The sequence below is a fragment of the Alligator sinensis genome, unplaced genomic scaffold (assembly GCF_000455745.1).
Source record: "Alligator sinensis unplaced genomic scaffold, ASM45574v1 scaffold1770_1, whole genome shotgun sequence".
NCBI classification, from domain to species: domain Eukaryota; kingdom Metazoa; phylum Chordata; order Crocodylia; family Alligatoridae; genus Alligator; species Alligator sinensis.
This window is the reverse complement of record NW_005843094.1, coordinates 44,501-66,811: the sequence shown is the minus strand read 5'-3', so window position 1 is coordinate 66,811 and position 22,311 is coordinate 44,501. Positions and strand designations below refer to the sequence as shown.

The window sequence follows — 22,311 nt, the reverse complement described above, 5'->3', positions numbered from 1 at the left end:
GAAAGAGTGGATAGAAAGCAATAGAGAGAGTCTTTATCTATACTCTAGGGCAGGAGAAATACTGACTGCCTCCTTTTCATGGGTCATGTCTATATATGGCTCAATGTCTTAGACCCTTTTAATTGGGATAGAAAGACTTAAAGGTCTAAGTCAGCTCCTGGAATTCAACACAGGTAAGTGGTGACTGAGAGATGTAAGTATCTAGTGGACATTTTGGATGGATGTCAAAATCACAGAAACCACCACTGTAGTTCACACGAATTATTACCATGTTGGCAATCTCAACACATGGACTTAGTAGTAAATGCATTTGGAAACTAAACTGCTCCATTCCTCTGACAGCTTTAAGATAGGCTTGAGGCAAATTTTCAGAGCAGTTTGTGGAAGCTTGCTTTCCCACAGTCTATTTGTCTTTTCATGCTGTCAGATAGGCAGCTGTCTTTTCATGATAAACACAGGATTTCAGTTCATGTTGCTCTTTTAAAAACAAGTGGGTTCTCTGTGTGTGTGTGTGTGTGTGTGTATATATATATATATATATACATATATATATACTTGCAGCTCTCTCTCTCTCTGACCTTCCTAAGTTATGGCATTTTCTTATTACAGTGGATGGCAGATGGACATCATGGAGTAAGTGGTCTACCTGTGGGACAGAGTGTACACATTGGCGCAGGAGAGAATGCACAGCACCAGCACCGAAGAATGGTGGAAAGGACTGTGAGGGTCTTGTCCTGCAATCCAAGAACTGCACAGATGGCCTCTGTATGCAGAGTAAGTGGAAGTACATTAATGCTGTAGTATTGACTTTGGAGTTAGAAAAATATATAGCCTTTGAAAAACAAATGAAAGCATCAGTAATCTTCTGTTATAAAAACCTCCTGTACATCTGAAGAGAGTATTCAGCACTATAATAGCACTGGGGAAAAGATACTTTGAAATCATATGGCACAAACTGCTAGAAACAAACCACATGCAGTGCTAAACAATTGTGCTGTGCGGGCATTGTCTGGATTGGAGGTGGTGTAGTTATGACCCCATGGGAAAAGTGATGGAAGGTGGCGAATGGTCCCATAGGAAAATGATGGGTAAAATAAGGATTTTTGTGGGTGATTCCTTTTATTGGATCAACCCCTATAGCCAGGAGGGACATAGGCAAGTTTTTGGGTAGAACTGCACACTTGATAGACACTTATTCTAATCCTCTGAGTGCCTGTTATTTTTTCAAGGGTTCTATGAAGGCATTCTGCCCACCCCTTGGTTTGAAAGTGATATGCTGAAGCGAAAAAGTGCTTGATCCTTACTTTTTCAACAAGTTCCAGTGCAGAGATGTGTAGTTGCCTTCTATAATTCCTATAGTCTGTAAGGATTTTACTGGAAAAACCCATCCTGATGAAAATCAATAAAAGGTCATTAGTTAATGTGTCTGCTTCTAGAGAGGACAGAGCCACAGCCTTTAGGCAGCAACTAGCATAATTTACTACAAAAAATACATATTTCATTCCTGACTGGATTATATTATTAAAAGTCCATGATATATCTAGGAACATTTTGAAAAGGTTCTTCTTTCATAATCTCAGGTTTGGTTTATCTCAGGGCCTTAGTACCCTGTGGAGGAATCTCAGGGCTTGTGGTAAAGTTTTAATGGTCTCAGATTAAAAATAGTGGAACAGCTTGGACTTTGTGTGCTATACCCTAAGAAAAGGCATTGTGTATCAAGACCTATAGCTTCTGAGGCATCACTAATTGTCTCCATGTATTCCCAAGTTTCAGTTTTCCCCAACAGAGTTCATTGTCTGTAAATGACTTCCTGAATTCCTCATTCAGGAGCATTTAGAGAGTTGGTGTTGCCAACAGCTGTCAGCTTCTCCAAAGAGCGGGGAAGTGGGGTCAAACTGTTGCTCCTTTTGTAACTCAGCATTTGGGGTAGGAAGTGTCACATCTTCTTTTTAACTTTCCATGCCTACCTCAGTTTCCTTCCCCCAACTGAAATTTCATCTGCAATCATACACAACTACCTCAGCCTTTCCCCTTCTGGATGGAGGTCTCCATTAGGGCTGTGTGAAGCTTCAGTCACTGATTTGATTCGGAGGAGATTCAACCCAATTTGGCGGCCGAATCTCCGAATCCAAATTGAATCAGGAGACCCATTAATCTCTCCGAATCAAATCGAAAGCCTCCGATTCAATTCAGAGAGATTCAATGATTTGATAACATAGACACAGCTTTATATGTTTCTTCTACTTATCTCGAGTTACCAGGTGGCTCATGAATGCTGAGATGGTGGGGCGGATGGAGCATCCCATGGGAGTGTGGGGGGTCCCCAGCGTGCTTGGTGGCAGACCCAGAAATGCACCAGAAGCACTTCCGGTCCACTTTCAAGTCTGCTGTGGAGTGTGCGGGGGACACCTCCCCTCCCCCCGACTCGGTGACTGGTGCCTCCTGGGTTTGCAGGGGCACCCAGTGTCCCACTGCGGCCATCCACTTCAGGATCCACTGCCAAGCATGTGAGACCCTCCCCCCACCGCCCTCCTGTGGGATGCTCCATTTATCCCACCATCTCAGTATTCATGAGCCATGCTTTATACCTCGAGGTATGTAGAGGTATAAAGCATGGCCGAAACATATAAAGCTGTGTCTATGGCCGAATCACTGATTCTCCAAATCAGAATCGAATCTTCAGGTTCAGATTTGACCAAATCAAATTGGGACAGTGATCTGAATCAGTGAACTGAATCACTGTGCCCTGAATCAGGCTGAATCCAAATCCAAATTGAATACGGCCCACTTCACAAACCCCTAGTCTCCATCATCCTGGTTGTGTAATCTTCCAAGTGCATTCTCACAAACTAGTAGCAGATGCTGAGTGTCAGCTTTTTTGGTTGTGTCCCTGTTCTAGGGCTCTCTAGCTCTAACTCTACATAGGAACCAAGGCTATACAGGCATAACTAGATCACCAATCCATATTGTTGCTAACATTTGCCAGGCATCTGTGCAACATTTTTAGGTTTCTCCTCTGCACCCCATCTCTGGACTGTCCAAACTACAGCTTGATGCCTATATGAGTTTCCTTCCAGGAGCCTGTGCAATGACATAGAAGCCATTTCTTAAAAATGAAGCTTGAGTTATTTAACCAAAGGTGCCTGGCACACAGAGAAATATGTATATATGCTGTCTTACCTATCCTTGGCATTCCCCTCGTGCCCCTTATTAAGCATGGCTTAGCCTTCATGGCCCATTTTCTTCAGCATCTGTGGCAGCCTGCTTGCTACAGAAACTGGTTGCCAGTGAGTCTGGGATCCTTGGATCCTTTTAGCACTCACTGACATTCCCTGGGAAGCGTCTCTTCACCCATTTAAACCACTTCCCTTTTCTAGCCTTGGTTTAGCATCCTAAGTTCACTGGGGGATGGAGACCAAAGCCCTGAGGTAGGTGGGGAAGTGGGTGAAGGAAACACAAGCAGGAGGGGGCAACAAAGGAGGCCTTCTCATTCTTCCTCAGAAAGTAGGGCAGTCAGCTAGTTTCTTCAGTTGTCCATACACGAATGCATGGAGCCTGGGAAACAAGCAGGAAGAATTAGAAGTCCCTGCAGAGTTCCAGAACTATGACATGATTGGAATAACAGAGACTCAGTGGGATAGCTCTCATGACTGGAACAGACTGTTTAGGAAGGACAGGCAGGGGAGAGGAGGAGGAAGAAGAGTTGCACTTTATGTAAAAAAGCTGTATGTTTGCTCAGAGTGCCAGTATGAAACTGGAGATAGTCGTGTTGAAAGTCTCCAGGTTAGCATCAGAAGAGAGAGCAACAAGGGTGATGTCAAGTTGGGGGTCTGCTATAGACCACCAGACCAGGAGGATGAGGTAGATGAGGCTTTCTTCAAAAGCTAGTGGAAGTCTCCCAGTTACAGGCCCTGGTCCTCATGGGGGACTTCAATCACCCTGACATCTGCTGGGGGGGCAATGCACAAGCAATCCAGGAAGTTTTTGGAGAGCGTTGGAAACAACTCCCTTATACAAGTGTTGGAGAGATGAACTAGGGTCCATGGTCTTCTTGACCTGCTGCTCACAAACAGGGTAGAAGTGGTGGGAGATGTAGAAGTGGATGGCAACTTGGGCAGAAGCGACCATGAGATGATTGAGTTCAGGATCCTGAGGAAAGGAAGGATGGAGAGCAACTGAGTAAAGACCTTGGACTTCAGAAAGGCAGAGTTTAATTCCCTCAGGGAACTGATGGGCAGGGTCACCTGGGAGGGCAGTCTGAGGGGGAGAGGAGTCTGGCTGTACTTTAAATAGTCCTCACTGGGGGTGCAGGAAGACTAGCAAGTATGGCAAAAGACTAGCTTGGCTTAGCAGGAAGCTCTTCAATTAGCTAAAACACAAAAAAGGAAGCTTACAAGAAATGGAAACTTGGACAAACTACTAGGGAGGAGTATAAGAGTATTGCTTAGGCATGCAGGGATGAAATCCAAAGTGGAATTGGAGTTGCAACAACAAGGGATATGAAGAGTGACAAGAAGGGTTTCTACAAGTATGTTAGCAAGAAAAGGAAAATCAGGGAAAGTATGGGTTCCTTACTTAATGGGGGAGGCAACCTAGTGACAGATGATGCAGAAAAGACTGAAAAAGTTGATGATGTATATACCTCAGTTTCTACAGGCTATTGCACCTGGCAGCACAGTTTGGGGAAGAGGTAACCAGTGATGAAAGAACAAGTTAGGGACTATTTAGAAAAGCTGGATGTGTACAAGTCCATGGGGCCAAACATGATGCAGCCAAGGGTACTGAGTTGGCTGATGTGATTGCAGAGCAATTAGGAGAGGTTCCAGATGATGGGGAAAAGGGCAAATCCAGTGCCTATCTTTAAGAAAGGAAGGAAGGAGGATCCAGGGATCTACAGACCAGTCAGCTTCACCTCAGTCCCTGGAAAAGTCTTCAAGGAACCCATTTCTGAGCACTTGGAGGAAAAGAAGGTCAGTAGGTACAGTCAGCTTGTACTCACCAAGGGCAAGTGATGCTTCACCAACTTAATTACCTTCTGTGATGAGACGACTGACTCTGCAGAAGTAGAAAGAGCAGTGGACGTGATTTACCTCAACTTTAGCAAGGCTTGTGATATGGTCTTCCACACCATTCTTGCAGGCAAGCTAAGGAAATATGGGATGGATGAATGGATTGTAGATGGACAGAAAACTAGCTGGATTGTTGGGCTCAAAGGGTAGTAATCAATGGTTTGATGTCTAGTTGGCATCTGGTATCAAGCAGAGTGCCCCTGGAGTCGGTCCTCAAGCCGGCTTTGTTCAATATCTTTATCAACCATCTGGGATGGAGTGTACCCCTAACAAGCTTGTGTATGACATAAAGCTAGGTGGAATAATCGATATGCTGGAGGGTAGGGCTAGGATTTAGAGTGACCTAGACATACTGGAGGATTGGACCAAAAGAAATGCCATGAAGTTTAGTAAAGACAAATGCAAAGTCCTGCACTTAGGATGGGACAATCCCATGCACCAGTACAGGCTGGGGACTGACTGGCTAAGCAGCAGCTCTGTAGAAAAGGACCTGAGAATTACAGCGGACAGTAAGCAGAATATGGGCCAATAGTGTGCCTTTGTTGTAAAGAAGGCTAACAGCATATTGGGCTGTTGCCAGCAGAATGAGGGAACTGATTATTCCCCTCTGTTTGGCACTGGTGAGGCCATGCCTGGAATACTGTGTCCAGTTATGGGCCCCCCACTATAGAAAGGATGTGGACAAATTGGAGAGAATCCAGTGGAGCGTAACTAAAAGTTTAGTGGGGTGGGGCACATGACTTCTGAGGAGAGGTTGAGGGAACTCATCTTATTTAGTCTGGATAAGAGAAGACTGACATGGGATTTAATAGCAGCCTTCAACTACCTGAAGGGTGGTTCCAAAGAGGATGGAGCTAGATTATTCTCAGCGGTGGCAGATGACAGAACAAGGAACAATGGCTCAAGTTTTCAGCAAGGGAAGTTTAGGTTAGATATGAGGGGGAAAATGTCACTAGTAAAGCACTGGAATAAGCTACTGAGAAAGATTGTGGAATCTCCCTCCTTGGAGGTTTTTAAGACCTGGCTAGACAAAGCCTTGGCTGGGATGACATAGTTGGGGATGGTGCTGCTTTGAGCAGGGGGTTGGACTACATGACCTCCTGAGGTCTCTTCCAATCATAATTTTCTATGATGCTATGATCCTTTTCTGACTGTAGATTTTGATGTGGGAAGAATAAATAGGTCTAGGCTGGATGCAGTGAAGTAGCAGGTTTTTCCCAGTTATCAGCTTCCCCATTTTTTCGTACCAAGGTTTTTGTGCCATGGTTTTTGCCTTTTCTGCTTGGCCCAGCTATCCTCTCCCACTCCACAGCAAGTGACCTGCTATATACACATATGAGCAGGTATGCATGACATTCAGAAGAGTCTCCAGTTATCTACACACATGCCCTTTAATACTTTCCTTGGGGGTAATTCTGTAACTTCAGAGGTAAAGGAGGAAGGAGTTTCTGCATCTTTCCAGATGAAGGGACTTCAGTTACCCTTGGTGCATGTATAAAGTGCTCAGGGGGGAAGAAGGAAGGCTCCTTCTGTTGTTCCTTCCCATTTGCACACCCACGCAAATGCCAAGGGCCATGTAGCCTAGAGTACACATGCTGGAAAGATACACCTGCAAAGTAAATTAATTTCTTTACAGGAAATTCTTTTCCCTGTGCCAACACCATGTGCACAAACTTGGGACAGAGGATCTGCTTTGAGATTTAGTAAAAGAATTCCTGCCTCAAGGTCCTCAGTGAATTACCAGCCTCTGCAGCTGTCATATCCCTCCCCCTCACTATGCATGGATCCAGAAGGGGTGCAGTGGCATGGATGTACCTCTCTTTTAGACCACCCTGCTGGAGTAGCAGCAGAAATATTTTAAGTCCCCACATTTAGGAAGAATCCTGACTCCTTCCATCCCTCCTTCACTTTCAGCACCCCTTCCATTCCCCTGCATTCTCAGCAGCACATCTCCTCCCCTTCCACTCATCCCCTTCCCCACCTGCTGCTGCCCCTGTCCCTGGCTGATTGGGTTTGGGGGTGCTCCAGAGCTACTCCTGACTCACTCCAACCAGGGGTGGTAGCATTAGTGGCAGCAATGGTCAGGTTCCTCCTCCCTGCCCCATTCTTCTGGCTGTTTCCTGCCAAGCACAGGACAGGCAAACTACTGTGCTGCCATTGTTGTTGCTCTCCCTTGCTGAAATCAGCTGCAGCAGCTCTGGAGCTCCTCCCTTCTGTGAAATCAGTTGGGGAAGTTGTGGTTTGGGAGGGTTGTTGGGGGAGAGGCTCCAGAGCCACTACAGCTGGGCTCAGCAGGAGACAGCAGCAGTGACAAGTGGGTTGCCCTGCCTCATTTTACTTCTGGGCTGGCAGAAAAAACCTGAAGGAACTGGACAGGAAGGGGACCACTTTCACCACTGCTGCCCGCTCTAAGCCTAGCTGGAACAAACAGGAGTGGCTCCACAGCCTTCCTGACATCAGCTGGGGACAGCAAGCACAGTGGCAGCACCACATGGGGGAGGGGTGTTAACAGGAGAGGGGATACGCTGCTGAAGATGGAGGCGGTGGTTGCTGAGAGTGGAAAAGGGATGGGGGGGCAGGGTTCTTACCTGATTTGGAGACATAAAGAAAAGTCTCTGCTGCTGCTTCTGTAGTATGGACTGCTTACCTGGGAAAGGAAGGAGCTGGAAGAGGGGGTGTAGCCACTTCTGCAGGTCTGGTTGTTGCTCCTTTACAAAATCCTGCATCTGCCTATACCCTGTACTGAGGGAATTCACAAGATGTATACTTAGCTCTCTTTTAGTATACCCTTTGTCATACTTAAATTTCTTCTGCAGCTGTGTAGAAACCAGCCATTGTGTTTCAGTGACGTATTTTGGGAGCATATCAGTCCCCATGCATCCAGGACTCTTCCCATTTTCAAATGTGTAGGTCAGATTTTCCCTTTGCATAGTTAGATATAAGATTATATATTCAATAAAACTTCACCTGAAAAGTCCTATGGAAACAGCCAATTATTTAGTTATTAATTTCGATTTTTACTGCCCTGCAATAAAAACACATCCATCCAGCACTCTGGGTGCTCCTGACAAGTTTAACAAAAATACACATATTAAACAAGTAGTCCCATCAATTACTTCAAGCCAAAGCAAATAAACTTGCAGGAACACAAATAGAAGATGAATTAATAAACCAGCCTGCACAGGCCTCACCAGAGCCCCAGCTTTAATTATTTTTTTTACAGGCCCAGCAGAAAGATGGGCATTGTACCACTCCCTGATAGTTAACAAACTTGGGCTGTTGCATATCCAGGGGAGAATCAAGTTCAAGTGGTATTTAGGACCTACCAGAGAATGTCCTGCCAGCAGATTCCTCTCTGATAACAATGGAGTCCCCACGCCAGGGACTTTTCTGCTGTGGTAGAATGATACAGTGGGAAGATAGTGTCATCTCTCTGAGGACATTGGAGGTCAAAACTATCAGCAAAAAATCACCTGGTCAAAATAGACCTTCACATTGCATAGTAGCTTATGTGTGTTTATACTAGTATACCTAAGGCTTTAGAGTTGAAAGAAAGCATTGTTCACATGCCTACACACAATTTCTCTGAATGCTCAGTTTGCTTCATTTGTATCTTTAGATGAGGTTAGACTCTAAATGGAGGCTGAAGCTGTCTATGCTTTAATGTATACAACACAGGCAAGTGAGAAAGCTTCACCCTCCCCTCCTCACATCAACCCACCATCGTGCTTCAGTTTTATTATGGAAAGACCACCTCTAAGTCTGAGATGACAGTTCAGATTCCATTTCTATCCTGTCCTTGGCCATGGACCCAAGAGAGGTTCAGCCAACAGTTAAGATTTGTTTGGCTGGGAGGAGGGACTTTTGACACCTCTTCAGAAGAAACTAAACTATCATACCCAAACACTCCAAAGATAATTTCAAATCAAGGTCTTGCCCACTCTTATTATTTATTTGTGGTACTTTTTAGTCAAGAGAGGAGCACATGCCAATGGCTGTGGCCAAAAATTCCCTCCTTCATTCATGTGTGCTGTTTACTGGTTCTCCACTTGACTGAAACTTTTCATTACCTCAATAGCAGTAGTAATAACTACATAGTTGCTATATATATCCAGTTGATAATGCACATTTGCTTCATAAAAGCCATTACGGAAAAGTCAGGAATTTGTATTATTTTAAATAGGCCACAGAAATGCCATTCCCTAGCATGTAATGATTTTCAATTGCTACCAAACAGGGCTAAGATTTAAGCAAGTGACCTAGAAATAGAAGATTCTGTGTTCCATTGGCAACATTGTGAGTTATCCACTCTGAAACATGATTATTTTTCTTAAACTCTCCAAGTTAACTAAAAGTCAGTTCACCAACAATGCTTGCTCAAATATCACTTTAAAAAACTGTATTCCTTACAGTGACAGCAGCATAAAATCAGATGTAATTCTTCAGTTTTTATTTCTGTGGGGGAGGTATATGGAATAGTTCAGACATCTATGCTCTTTTCAAAAACTAAAAGAAAAAAATGTTGCTAAAGCCTCATTATATGACACCCTGCAAATATGTGTTTGTGTGTGAAAAAGCTGGTGTACCTTTAACTCCAGTGGTGTGAATGAGCCATTATGGTAAATTAGCAAGAAAAGAAATATGCCCCATTCAGAAGAGCTCTTTATTACCAGATTATATTTAGACAGGTGTGTGTCATCTGTGCATATGTGCAGAAGCAGAGCCATTTAAGCAGAAATCTAGTGGAAAAAATATAATGCTACTACAGAATAAAAGCCCAGTAGGGATCCCATTTTTATGTAGATGGTACATTGCATTTTATTTGTGAAAGTGACTGCTGAGTGTAAAGCAGAGATCTTCAACAGGAGAAAAGGCAATGCTAATGTAAATCCTACTCTACTTCATATATATGGAAAAAGTGAGGAAAAATATACAGTTTCATATTGACCTTCTTAGCTCAAGGGGTTGTGATCATCCCTCACTTGAAGTTGAATGGGAATGTTTTATTAGTGTCTTTATACTCATGGGATTCATATACATGCAAAATTTATAATCCCGCTCCATGATCCATCACTGCTGAACAGATTGATTTGCCATACTTTATAGTTGTGTACCTTCTATTCTCTCTCTCTCTCTCTCTCTCTCTCTTTCTATCTCTCTATGTAAATCCATCTAGAACACTTTTACTTCTGTGTGGAGTTGGTTTCCTCCAGATGAACTCTTTTGGCATCTCTGTACTGAGCTGGGAGTGAACACAAGATGCTTTTCATTCCTGGAACAAACTGAAATTCATTCTGAATTATTAGATTTTAGTGTGGAATGAGCTGAAACTGGAATTTAATCATAACTTGGGGGCTTTTGAATCCAGATCACACATTTTTGAAAGATTCCTGACAGTTTTTCTTTATTAGTATGTGGATGAGCCAGGGGGGCGAGGGCTGGACAAGCCCCCTTTGAGTTTGGGGCTTTAAAAAAAAATCTACTTGCCTGGATGCTTAATTGCATAGTATGCAAATTCTGTTCAAGGCAGCAGTTTTTCCCTTCCTTTCCACTATCAGTCTTGATCACAAACAGGCAGGTTACCAGTTACATGTAGTAATATGGATACTGTGAAGGTCTAAGAATTACTAAACAACTTCTCCCCACCGGTGCAAGTAAGTCACTGATTTGACAAAACTCGTTCGTAAAAAATATAAAAAGGATATCCTAGGAAATACTGGATTTAATCAGTATAATTTACAAGCCTTTTTTCTTCCAGTCTGTTATTCACTACAGTAACATCACTTGGGTAAATCAATAAGCTCTTTCATCAGAGAGCCTCTGCCCAAGCAAATAGCAGTAGTCTGCACCATTATCGATTTCTGAGGGGATAAAAACTGTGCAGCCTTCTCTATCCCTTGTAATTACAGTATTTTACACCCAAAGCTGCAGTTTCTGCTTACCACTAACTGTGGTATTTCTAGTGCAACTCTGCTGTCACATTTATTCAGACTAATGATCTTGGTAGTACACACACACTTCCTTATTCAGTAGTTAGTATTTTTCCCTTAACATGAAAGGATGAATAGTCATTAAACTAGCACGCCTGCAGAGAGACAGGAGGCTGGATTGAAAAAGAAAAGTAGCTGTAGTGAAAATCTAGGATGGCCGTTATTACTGGAAGCTTCCAAATACACAATATTGCCTAGCAGGAATCCCTACAATAATTTAATAAGTATTGTAATGGCATTAATAAGCCCCCAGGAACAGCATATAGTGTGGGTGTAATAAAAAAGTAGCCAGTTACCATGCACAGTAGTTAAATAATTTACCTTTCTATTTGCAGTATTTCCCATTCGAAGCACAGAAACTGTGGTAAATACCATAGAGTAGTAAATGTCCATTTTTAATAGCACACTCTGCGTCTCACAGGAGATCTGTTTTAATTTATAATCCTGCAATTAAACCCCACTAAAAACTGCTATTGACTTTCCTGGGCATTCCACACAAAGACTTGAGCCAGGAAAACACTTAAGCACATGCTGAAAGTTAAGTATATGATTAGTTCCTATGTCTGCAGTGGGGCGGGCTCCATCATATGCTTACAGTCAAGAGTTTGCTCATATAGTTTTCTGGTTCAGGTCCAGAATGATTGTAGGATCATAGCCATAATATTTAGCATACCATTAAAAGTACCAACAGAGTCTGTTTGCAAAATTGTCCAATAGGAACCAAGTTCTGCCCTGTATCATCAACAACATCCTGCCATTATTACTGGACAGAGGGTGCCCTATGTGAAAAGAATGACCTATTCTGGTAAATTATGGTGAAGGCCTGCTACTAATAAAGTTTTGAAGCTGATTATTTAAAGCTTCTTTTTGGCCTTTTCTCTAGGAACAACATGGCATCTCCCTTCATATCAAGTATGTTCATCAGCAGAGGATTGTATCCTACAAGTTCGCTACATAGAGCTCTTGTTTATTAGTGATGAATTGAAGAGAGGGTTTTCAGATCTGGGTTAGGTTTAAGGTAACGTTCTGTTCCAGATTATCTGTACCTGAATCAAACCTGAAAAGTTGAGTTTGGATCCAGAAATTTTAAATCTGAAATAAACACAGCCTGAAATTTGAAAGGTTTTGATTTTAACATTGTTTCCTTTCGCCTCTGGTTTAATCACTGTTGATCTATTTCAGCTCTCAATTAGCTGGGTGAGAATGAACTTCAGTAGAAGTTGGACTGGGCTCTATGATCCTGGTGCATCCCTCTATGATAGACATTAATCCTGTCCTCTTCTTCCTGAGTAATCAGTGGTAGTTTAGAAAAGTATGCCATTTAGGGACTATGCCTGTATCAAGGGAAAGGCTGATTGTTTCTATGAAGTTATGCTCACATCTGGAATTAGCATGAATAAAAATGTGGTCACACAGCAGTAGAAACAACCTTCTCACCTGAAACAGTTATGACATTGCATAAAAATCTAGCTAAGTTTGTTTTGGACTTTTCAGAAAATATATATGAGTTATCTGTTTCACTGCTGAAAAGGTAGCAAATATTTTCACAAATAACTCCTTTATTTTGGTGAGTGGGGAAAAAATTATAACGCCTCTCACATCTCATGGTTTGGGCTACATATTGATCACCAAGGAAGGTGGAGAAGAAGTTTGCTATTCAGCATGATAGCAATGCATAATCAGATCTTGTATTGGCATTTCAATTTCATAGGGTTTTTTGGATTTAAGTAAATTAGTGTAAGAGGGTTTGTGTATCCTTGTCATGAATCGAAGAGAAAATCGAAAAAATCAAAACCCTAACATGGATGGCTCACTACCCTGGTTCTTAGGGCTTCTGAGTTTTATTCCTTGACCTGCTGCTGATCTGATGGCACGTTGTGTCTGTACCTCAGTTTCCCCATCTCTAAAAATGGGAAGAAAGATATTTACCTCCTTTGTCAAGCCTTTTAAGACTGGCTAATGGAAAGAAGTAGGTATTGTTATCAGTTGTCATCCCTAAGTGAGAAATGTGACTGTAACACAGAAGGCCCCTAGCTATGTAATATCATATCATCCACCATTTTTCTTCCTAGAAGTTACTGCACATTTTTCAAGGGGAGAGCAATTCCTCAATAACCCTTATCTAAGTTGGCTTAGAATGAGTGAAAAAGATTTATTAGTCAATCCTTATACAGTGCTTTGTGATACTTTCCCCAGAGGCCCTATTGAAGTTGGAAATGTTTATTATTATTCATTTTTATTATAATAGTAATAGCAGAATATTGAGATGATATAATTTGTCATCTTTGTTCATTAGATGGTTAACACCTCCCCATTTTTTTTCAAGTACCTATTATATAAGTTGCTTCTTGAGAAGGAGGAAAGGTTAACTTAACATTAATGCATGCCTTGCTTTCTGTTGTGGCAGTGTTCTTGCCTGTGTCCTCTGCACATGCTCTGGGTGTTTAATGTAACACATCAAAATCATTGAGTAGTGTAAGCTAGCTTTTTGGCTATCTGTAAAGAATTACAGCCCAGGGTAACCTGAGGAAACCCTGTGGAAGTTCTGAACAAATGGGTGTGCAAAGAGTAACTGAATGCTTTTCAGAATCAAGCAGAGTTCTCATGGGAGATCACAGTAAGAGCTCATGTATGTGCAAAAGAATAAAATAATATCCTGTATTAAAAGCACGTGGATCAAGAAGTAACTTTTAATAAATTCAATCTCTCTGCAAAATACTGTACCCACCTGCCCAGGCTTACTGAGCCTTTTCAGGGAAACCGCCTTGATTTAAAGGATCCTGTTTTCCTTTCTACCAACTGTCCGCTGTGGCAGGATTTCTATATGATTGCTATTTAGGACTCTGTATCAAGATCTATATTTCCTTTTGTTGAGCTCTGAAGGACAATGGTTGATATTTTCAGAGTAGCCTAGGGAACGTAGACACTCGACTTATCATCACTGTTATTTATCCGTATTACAGTAACACAGAGATCTCTCTCTAGTAAGCATCCCAATGAAAGGCAATCCTTCCCCTGAACACCCTATAATCTAAATAGACAAAAGGCTGGAGAGCAGCAGAGAGACTGAGAGGTGAAGTGATTTACCCAAGGTCAAACAACAGGTTAGTGGCAAAGCTAGGACAAGAACCTAGGACTTCTGAATCCTACGCCATGGCGATTCTCACGACACCTCAGAGCTTGCCATTAATTCTGATGGAAGATTATCCCCCTTCTCTCCCCCTAAAGCTAGAAGACTAATGTGAAACTCTCAACCACTATAAAGAATAGAAGGATGCATATATGAAGAAAAAAACCTGTCTCTACACACAACTTTAACCATTGAAATATATCTTTCCTCTCCCTTTTGTTCTTCCTTCAAACCTTCTGCACATGAAAAAAAATGAATGTCTTCCTATAGATGAGAAGAAATGGGGGGTGGGCAGAAATCTTCCATCAAAATTAGTGGCAAGCTGTGAGGTGTAGTGAAAATGGCCATGGCCTAGGATTCAGAAGTCCTAGATTTTTGTCCTAGCTTTGCCACTAACCTGTTGTTTGACCTTGGGTAAATCACTTCACCTCTCAGATCCCCCTATAGTTAACTCAAGTTAACTCACAGTCCCCCAGCATCCCAGAATGCTTTGTGCCTCCCCCACAAAGCCCCATCATTACAGGATGGGTAGGCTAGCCTTAGCCTAAGCTGTCTGCTCCAGCCAAGCAGGGTGGCATGCTTTAGTGTGTGTGTCCCCCGCCTCCCCCCTCCCCCCCAGCTTCTGGCCTAGGCCACTGCACGCATGTGGCTGCATTTCTGGAATCAAAAAATAATATCTGTTCATTTGCTTAGCAGTTCAAACTATGCAATTTAGACTACCCTGTGAAGATTGAACTAATTCAGCCTTGGGCTTTTTCACTGTCTGTACTTAGCCCCTGCATCAGAGGAAACCTCTTCTCCGGTAGGCCTAATAAATTAATTCTCTTCTTCCAAATCTCTTTCATCTGGCTATTTGCTACTCATATTCATCTGTTCTCTTATCACTATTTTTGCTCCTGATCATGCTACCATTACAAAACAAAGCAAATCCCAAAAAAGATTTCACATGTTTAACATGACAAATGACTGTAATCCTTTGTGCAGGTGTACTTGTGCTCTACCAGTTTTTCAAACTAAACCCAATGTTGGATTTTGAGAAATGACCTGACAAAAATGTGTAAGAACTAGTTGGATGGGCAAAGCACTGAACTATTCATAACCTCACATTTCAGGATTACCTGGGCTAATTCACATCAAATTTTAATAAAAAGGTAACTTTCCTTAATATCCATTTCCTTATGTACACATGGAATGTGCATTTGAACTTAAAAAGGACCTTTTCTAATGATTTTAGTGAAAGGTCAGGAATAGAAATTATGATTAAAACACTGTCATGGCCTTAATTGGAGAACATCATAAACTCCCTTTCAACACCATAAATAGAGATACTTCCCATTTAACCTATCCTTCAGTAAAAACCCGAGTCAATAGATGAGTAAATAAATGGAGAGATTTATAAAACCTCAAATTCCATGTCTGTTGGCCCACCCTGAATCCTGTCAATAATTAGACCTTCAGAAGAAAGATAAATTATTGTGAATTATCTCTAGGATGTCTGATGTAAGGTCTGACCTTTGACATCATTAGTTCGGGCATGAAAGGCTTGCTTTGTAACAGCAAGTGTCTTAGTAATAGGAAGAGATGACAAATTTCTTCTGATTGGCTCTTAGGAACTCTAGGGACTTTTTACCCAAAAAAATAATGTGCTCTTGTGAAGATCATATCATGGTTTTTATGTGCTAGAGCTTCTGGGAAACAGCAGTATAGGAAAAAGTTTATGAACTGCTAATGTAAGCCAGCAATTATTCTTAGTATTGTTGTTTATTCTATAGGAAATCTACACTAGTAATATATTAAGTAACCATGAAAGATAAGCACTCAAAAATTGAATTAATTCCTTTATTTTAAGGTCACACTCATTCCCAAAATTCTTCCTTCTTGTATAGGTGCATTATATGACAAAGCTAAATGTTTGTCCTTCAAAGCATCCATTTGGGTCACTGTGGTGTTACAAAGAGGCATTAAAGGAGGCTACCCCTGATGTGGATGAATCCCTGCTATATACCTTTCAGCCCCTGAGATTTCTCTCCACCCTGACAAAAGGAGAAATGTTAGTTGAGTACTCAAAGTGGAAAGGAGCATAGTTGGACTGTATTGGTTCAAAGTTATGTGGTGCACGTAGATCCCTGTAAGAGGTTGTTTAGCCTGCTGGCTTCTGTAGGCAGGTTTTGCCTCCTAAGGTGCTCCTTAGCCGGTCATCCCAAATAAAACATATAGTCTTTAAGCAAAAAACAAGAAAATAAATAAAGAAAATTAGACCCTTCTGCCCTGTCTCAGAGACTAGAAGGGGAGGCCCTTTGGCTCAGGCCTCAACCCAGAAGCCTGGCCCTTTCTGGTAGCAAGCTGTTCTGCCCACAGTTTGCTTCCTGTTTACTCCTCTGGGAACTTTATAAGCTTCTAGCCTCTGCCTGTCCAAATGCCCCACAGTTTTGCTTTCTCAATAGGGCTGTTTCCTTTTAAAGGAACAGACAGCCCTGTTACAGGCAATTGCAACCAGCTGCCTCCAGGTTCAGGAGGACAGAGCAGTCTAAGGAATCTATCTACCTTTTCCCCTACTCTCTCCAAATGCAAAAGGCCCACTCCATGATAATGTCCATGGTCTTTTGTTATGCCTCTTATAATACCATTTATAAACACTCTTAGATGCAAGTGAGCTTTAGCACAAATGGGAAAGGACATACTTTACAACCAGATGCAAAGTATAAAGGCTGCAGTGTACAGATTTTCAAGTAGATGCTGATAGGGCAGTGCAGCTTAGTACTGCATGATTCATAGCTGCAAGAATTTAGACCTCAAACATTTATTGTTTGTATGGAGGTTTTATTAATGCAGTATGTATTTCAGAGTAAAAAAAATAAAATAATTGAACACAACCTACATCTTGGCTTCTCAGCTGATTTATAGCAGAGATACCAATCACTATTCTCATGCACTGTTCCACAATTTTTTCATGATGCAGGTCAAATGACCCAGCTTGGGTCATAGATGGGTGGGCAGAAGGATGTAAGGACCTGACCACAACCATGGCTTCTCCCTGCCACTGCACAGGGGAAGCATTTGCTGCCACTGCTTCTCCCCGTCACAGCACAGGGGAAGCCCCTGCCCCACTGAATGCTGCTGAAGCCCCTGGCCAGAGCCAGTGGTTGTGCAGGCCAAGCCCTGTTTTAATGTCTTCATTCGATACCTGTTTTATTCAATAAACAGATGGAGGACAAAAAACTGGGCTAGAAATTTCTATTTCATTATATTACAGCTCTTGTCACGTGTAAGATTTTATAAAGAAGAGTAAAGAAAAAGTGATCTTCTTAAAGGAAAAGTTGTAGAATTAAAAAAAATGGGACCTGATTCAAAGCCCATGGCAGCCCTCACACTGAAGCACCCTCATGCCCCAGCCAGCCAGGGCAGCACCTACACATGCACTGCTGCAGAGTTTTTCACTCTGTAGCAGGATGGTACTTTAATTTACTCCGAAGCAGGATGGTACTTGTAAATACAAGTAAATACGTTTACTACAACCTAATAGAGGTGTACATGTAGACCCCCAGATGTTTACTGTGGAGCTGGACATACTCTTGCTCCACTTCCACATCTGTATGATACATTCAAAACAAAGGAAGAAGCATTAATGATTGAATGCCCATTTTCCTCTTGCCTGAGGTAAAATTAAAGAGTAGTAACTTTGGAACCAAGTGAAAGAAATATTGTTAACTACAACTTACAATCAGCCTGTTGAGTTTGCTGCCATGGAATGTCATTAAGACAGATAGTGCCTCCATATTTTCAACAGGACCACATAATTTTATGGCTATTAGTTACATTTGTGACCACTGAATGCAAAGTAAAATGTAGAGTATTTAGATCTTAAAATCACATAATCACAGCTCAAAATAGAGTGGATTAAAGAGAACAGGCATACATCATGCACTTTATTCAGGCTTGCAGTCCATCTCATACTAAACTTTAGCTGACCTTGACAAGCTCTTAAATACGTGTAATAAAAATCAAAAACCCAATAGTACTTGCAGAGAGCACTCCGTGGCAGCAGCATAAGTATGATTGCAGTCTAAAAAGTCCCATAAACAAAAGCACTTCAGAAGCTCCTTTCAACCACTCTCTAGTCTTGCCCATCTTGCAGCCAGGGAGGAAAGACAGACTTTGTGGCATGGCTTGGAAGTTTATCACAGATGAGAACCAGTTTGATTATGCATCAAAGATGGAAGTTACAAAGGTACTGTCAGAGAATGTTGTGAAAGAAGCCGCCTCTGTTTTATACCATGGGGAAAGAGGCAGTGCCATTCAGAATTTTATTAATTTAAAAAAATCAACCCATAAACCATTAGGCAGCCATGCCATCTATTCCAACCCCCCCCTCCTTTTCAATGAAGGATCATCCCTGACTAAACCATCTCTATCAAGTGTCTTCCTAATCTGCTCTGAAAAAATGTCCAAAGATGGAGATTTCACAACCTTTCTGGGCAATCCATTCTAATGCTTAACCATTGAGAAAGTTCTTTTTAATATCCAGTCTAGGTTTCCCTTACCACAACTGAAGACTCTAGCTCCTTGTTCTGTGCCTTCCAGTCACAGAAAATCATTTATCTCTGTCCTCCATATAAAATCACCCTTCATGTATGTGATGATGCTGACATGTACTACCTGCAGGTTCCAGATGCATTTAAGTTATAACCCTACGATCACAGTGGTCTATTACTGAGGTGGCAAAGGTTAAGAATGATTAGGGTTACCATATGTCTGGGTTTTCTCAGACATGTCCTCTTTTTGGGTTCTCCAATCTCCATTTGAGCAGTTTTTTGAAATAAGAACAAATGTCCGGGATCTTGCTAGTAGAACTCCATTTCCTGGCTTGCCCTAGTGGCATGCATGTTTACTAGGAATCTGAGTTTTCTATTTGCTGAACAAAAATGCAGCTTTTCCACTTTAAAGGAGGAAACCATTTGGTTTCCCCTTGCAGGCTGACAGCCTTCCAGCCTACAAAGAGCTTCTTGGGGTGATCGGAGGCAGGGGGTGCCATGTGCATCTGCATATACACACATACATGAGTGGTATGCAGCCAGGCAGGGTGGTCAAGCAGCCCTGGCAACTGGATGCAGGTAAGTGTGTGGGTGGCAGGGGTTGGAGGGCCAAGGCTTGTGGACTGTCTGGGGGACTGTGGGGGGAGAGGCATGCAAGTCTGTGTGTGTGGCAGGGGTGTGTGGAGGGGATGAGTGTGTGTGTGTGGGGGGGGTGCCTGCCAGCACTGGGGGATGGTGTCCAGGCATTGGGGCTGGCACTGTGGCAGGGCATGCGGGGCAGGGGGAGGCACCTGCCCCCCTGTTGGTGAAGGGAGAGTGGGGGCTCTTCAGTGGTGGCAGGGAGCTGTGCAGCCAGGCCAGCAGAACTGGGGCTGGTGCCCACGCTTGCAGAGGTGGGGCACCCGGAAGATGCATGACACTGGCAGCACCAGGGGCCTGTGGACTGGGAGTGAGGGGCACCAGCAGGGACAGGGGCTGCAGGTTGGGAGTGAAGGGTACCAGCATGGCCTGGGAGGGTGGGGGACTGTGGGTTGGGAGTGAGGGTCATCAAGAAGGGCAGGGAGCTGTGGGGCAGGAGTGTGGGGCACTTGCAGCACCAGGGGGCTGGAAGTCAGGAGTGAGGGGCACCCCTCCCCCAACAGGTGTCCTGTTTTTTGGAACTTGAAATATGGTATCCCTAAGAATAATATACCAGTACATATGTGTAAAATTTATCCTGTTAACAAGTTGTGAAGAAAAAGGATGCCAGAAAACAAAGCTGGCTTAGCGACCATAGACTTCTCTGCAGATTTCCAAACAATGCCTCCAAGGAGTTAGCACAATAACCTTTGCATAATTATCTTGCAGAGGTTTGAGTTTTAGCATCTTATCTCTAAATTTTTTTTATTGCTTTTCTCTTTCAGAGGCAAACTGCAGATGGGGAATTCTTGCCACACTAGAGAAATCCTATCTGCTTATTAACTCTGCTACTTTCCCAGGATACAGAAACTTGTAGGTTCATATTGCCCACATACTTGTACCTTAGTGTCACTTATCTATGGCCTTCAGAATGAGTCTGTTACCAGGATGTCAGGCTTCTTCGTGACTTTTGGGACTGTGTTATCTTCACAAATTGCACAGATTTAATCTAATTGGTTTATAAATCTATTTAGTTAGATCAGTGCAACCCCTAAAATCAGTTTAACAATGACTAGCACTAAAATTGAATTAAGCCAAATGGATACAAGGCACTCTACTACTTAAGATGTGATTAACTAGTTAATCACTTCTGAAATGTAATGTGTGTCAGGAGCCTTCTACAAACCAGAGTTGTACTGATTTAACTACACTAGTATAGTTAAAGTGGTACAACTATGTTTCCTCTTGGTAGTGTGGATGTGATTATGGCATTATAAAAGTGTTTTTATTGCTATAGTTATTCTCATGTGGAAAGGGAATAAAGGAAATAAACTAAGCCAACGTAAGGTCCCTTTTATAATGACATACTTACATTCACAGTGAGGGTTATGGCAATTCAAATACCTAGGTTATGAAAAAAATCCCTCACAGTTTAAATTAAAATAGTCTCATTGGTACAAAAGTTGTGCATAGACATAAAGGGGTAGCACCAATTTAATTAAATCTGTTTAGTTACAATGGATGTATTTAGTTACAAAGGGATAAGTATGGGCCAGACTTCAGACTGGTTCAGTGCCCGTGATTTGGGAAAACTCATTGAACCCCCCAGGTTAACAGTTTCCCATGTGTAAAATGGTGTTAACAAATACGTATCCTTGAAAAGTATCTGCAGTGTCCAGTTGTAAGGGATCAATATAAGTGAGAAGTATGACTGTTAGTATTTTACTGTTGCAGCTGTAACCTAGCCAAGAAATAAGTAACAAAGCTTCAAAAGAATATTTGAAAATGTTACCATTTGTAAGAAGCTGTATGAAGAGCCTTAAATTGCTATTCTTAAAGCAAGTTACTGACCGTGAAACCAGCTGCTCAGTGTATGAGTCAGCAGCTCTAGTAACTATCTCAGAGTTAAATCCAGCAGCACCTTTCTAAGTTCAGACTAGGTAAAAAAATGTGATGATACCAATAGAAATCCTTTAGGTATCTGCCAAGCAACCCTACTGACACAGCCAGTTTTTTTTAAACAGAAGAAATACTTTGTACTGTACTCATTTGTAGGAAGCAAGGAAGTCATTTTTCATCATTGCAAGTCCTAATCTCAGCAGATTTTTTTCATTGTCTGAATAAAAGGTCCTTTCTAATTTTTTCAGTGTCATCAGAGAGGTTAGCACAGTGATTCTCAACCAGGTGCCACAGCATGCTGTAGTGTCACCAGTTCCTTTGAAGGGTGACTTGATGTATGAGTTGATAAGTGCAGACTCAGGCTTGTCCCTGCCTGGTCAATCCCCTGCTCCCACTGCCTGACCCCTCTGCAAGGAAATAAGCACTCTAATATATACATTTGTTTTTGAAATTGAGGTACCTCTCTAGTCACAAAAATTATGGAGGGGTGCCTCAAGTCCAATTAGGGGATGTTCAAAAAGGCTCAAAGCCACTGGGTTAATGTGAGAACTGACTTCCTAAAAAGAACATCATCTATATCAGGGGTTGTCAACCAGGGGTACACATACCCCAGGGTACTTAGAAAGGACGTGGGGGGTACGCGTGGGTGGGCAGGCAGGCGGGAATGGAGCGCACCCCGGGGTGTGGTGTCAGTGTCTCCCCCAGCACCTTCCCATACTTTGCTTCTTACCTAGGGCAGGGGGAGGGGTGTGCTGGGCACCACTAGCCCCATGCGGCAAACCACACCTTCCCGCCCACCACCTCAGCTTGCTTTCAGTGCCCACTCCCAGTAGAAGGGCTGGGGGGGTGAGGGCAGCGGTGCCACTCTGCGGGCTGCACACATGCCACCTGGCTGAGGGGCAGGGCTTGCATGCAGTGACCACCACTGCCACCACCACATCCTGCTTTCCTGCAGTGGGTTGCACGTGCATCTCCATGGACTGCTGACCTGCCTTGCACCTTGCGCGCCGCCTATCAGCAGCCCGCAAAGTCGCACATGCGGAAAGCAGTGCAGGATGCAGCAGCGGCGGCAT

General features: G+C 42.7%; 1 protein-coding gene across 1 annotated transcript in view; it reads left to right on the top strand.

Moving 5' to 3' along the window:
* The window catches only part of UNC5C (unc-5 netrin receptor C), a gene marked incomplete at its 3' end in the record, with an annotated part of 146,084 nt that overhangs the window by 81,983 nt on the left and 41,790 nt on the right, over window positions 1–22,311 (top strand). The window contains exon 8 of the mRNA XM_006037290.1: window positions 610–774. Within this exon, the coding sequence (XP_006037352.1) occupies window positions 610–774 (165 nt within the window). The remainder of the gene's footprint in view (window positions 1–609; window positions 775–22,311) is intronic.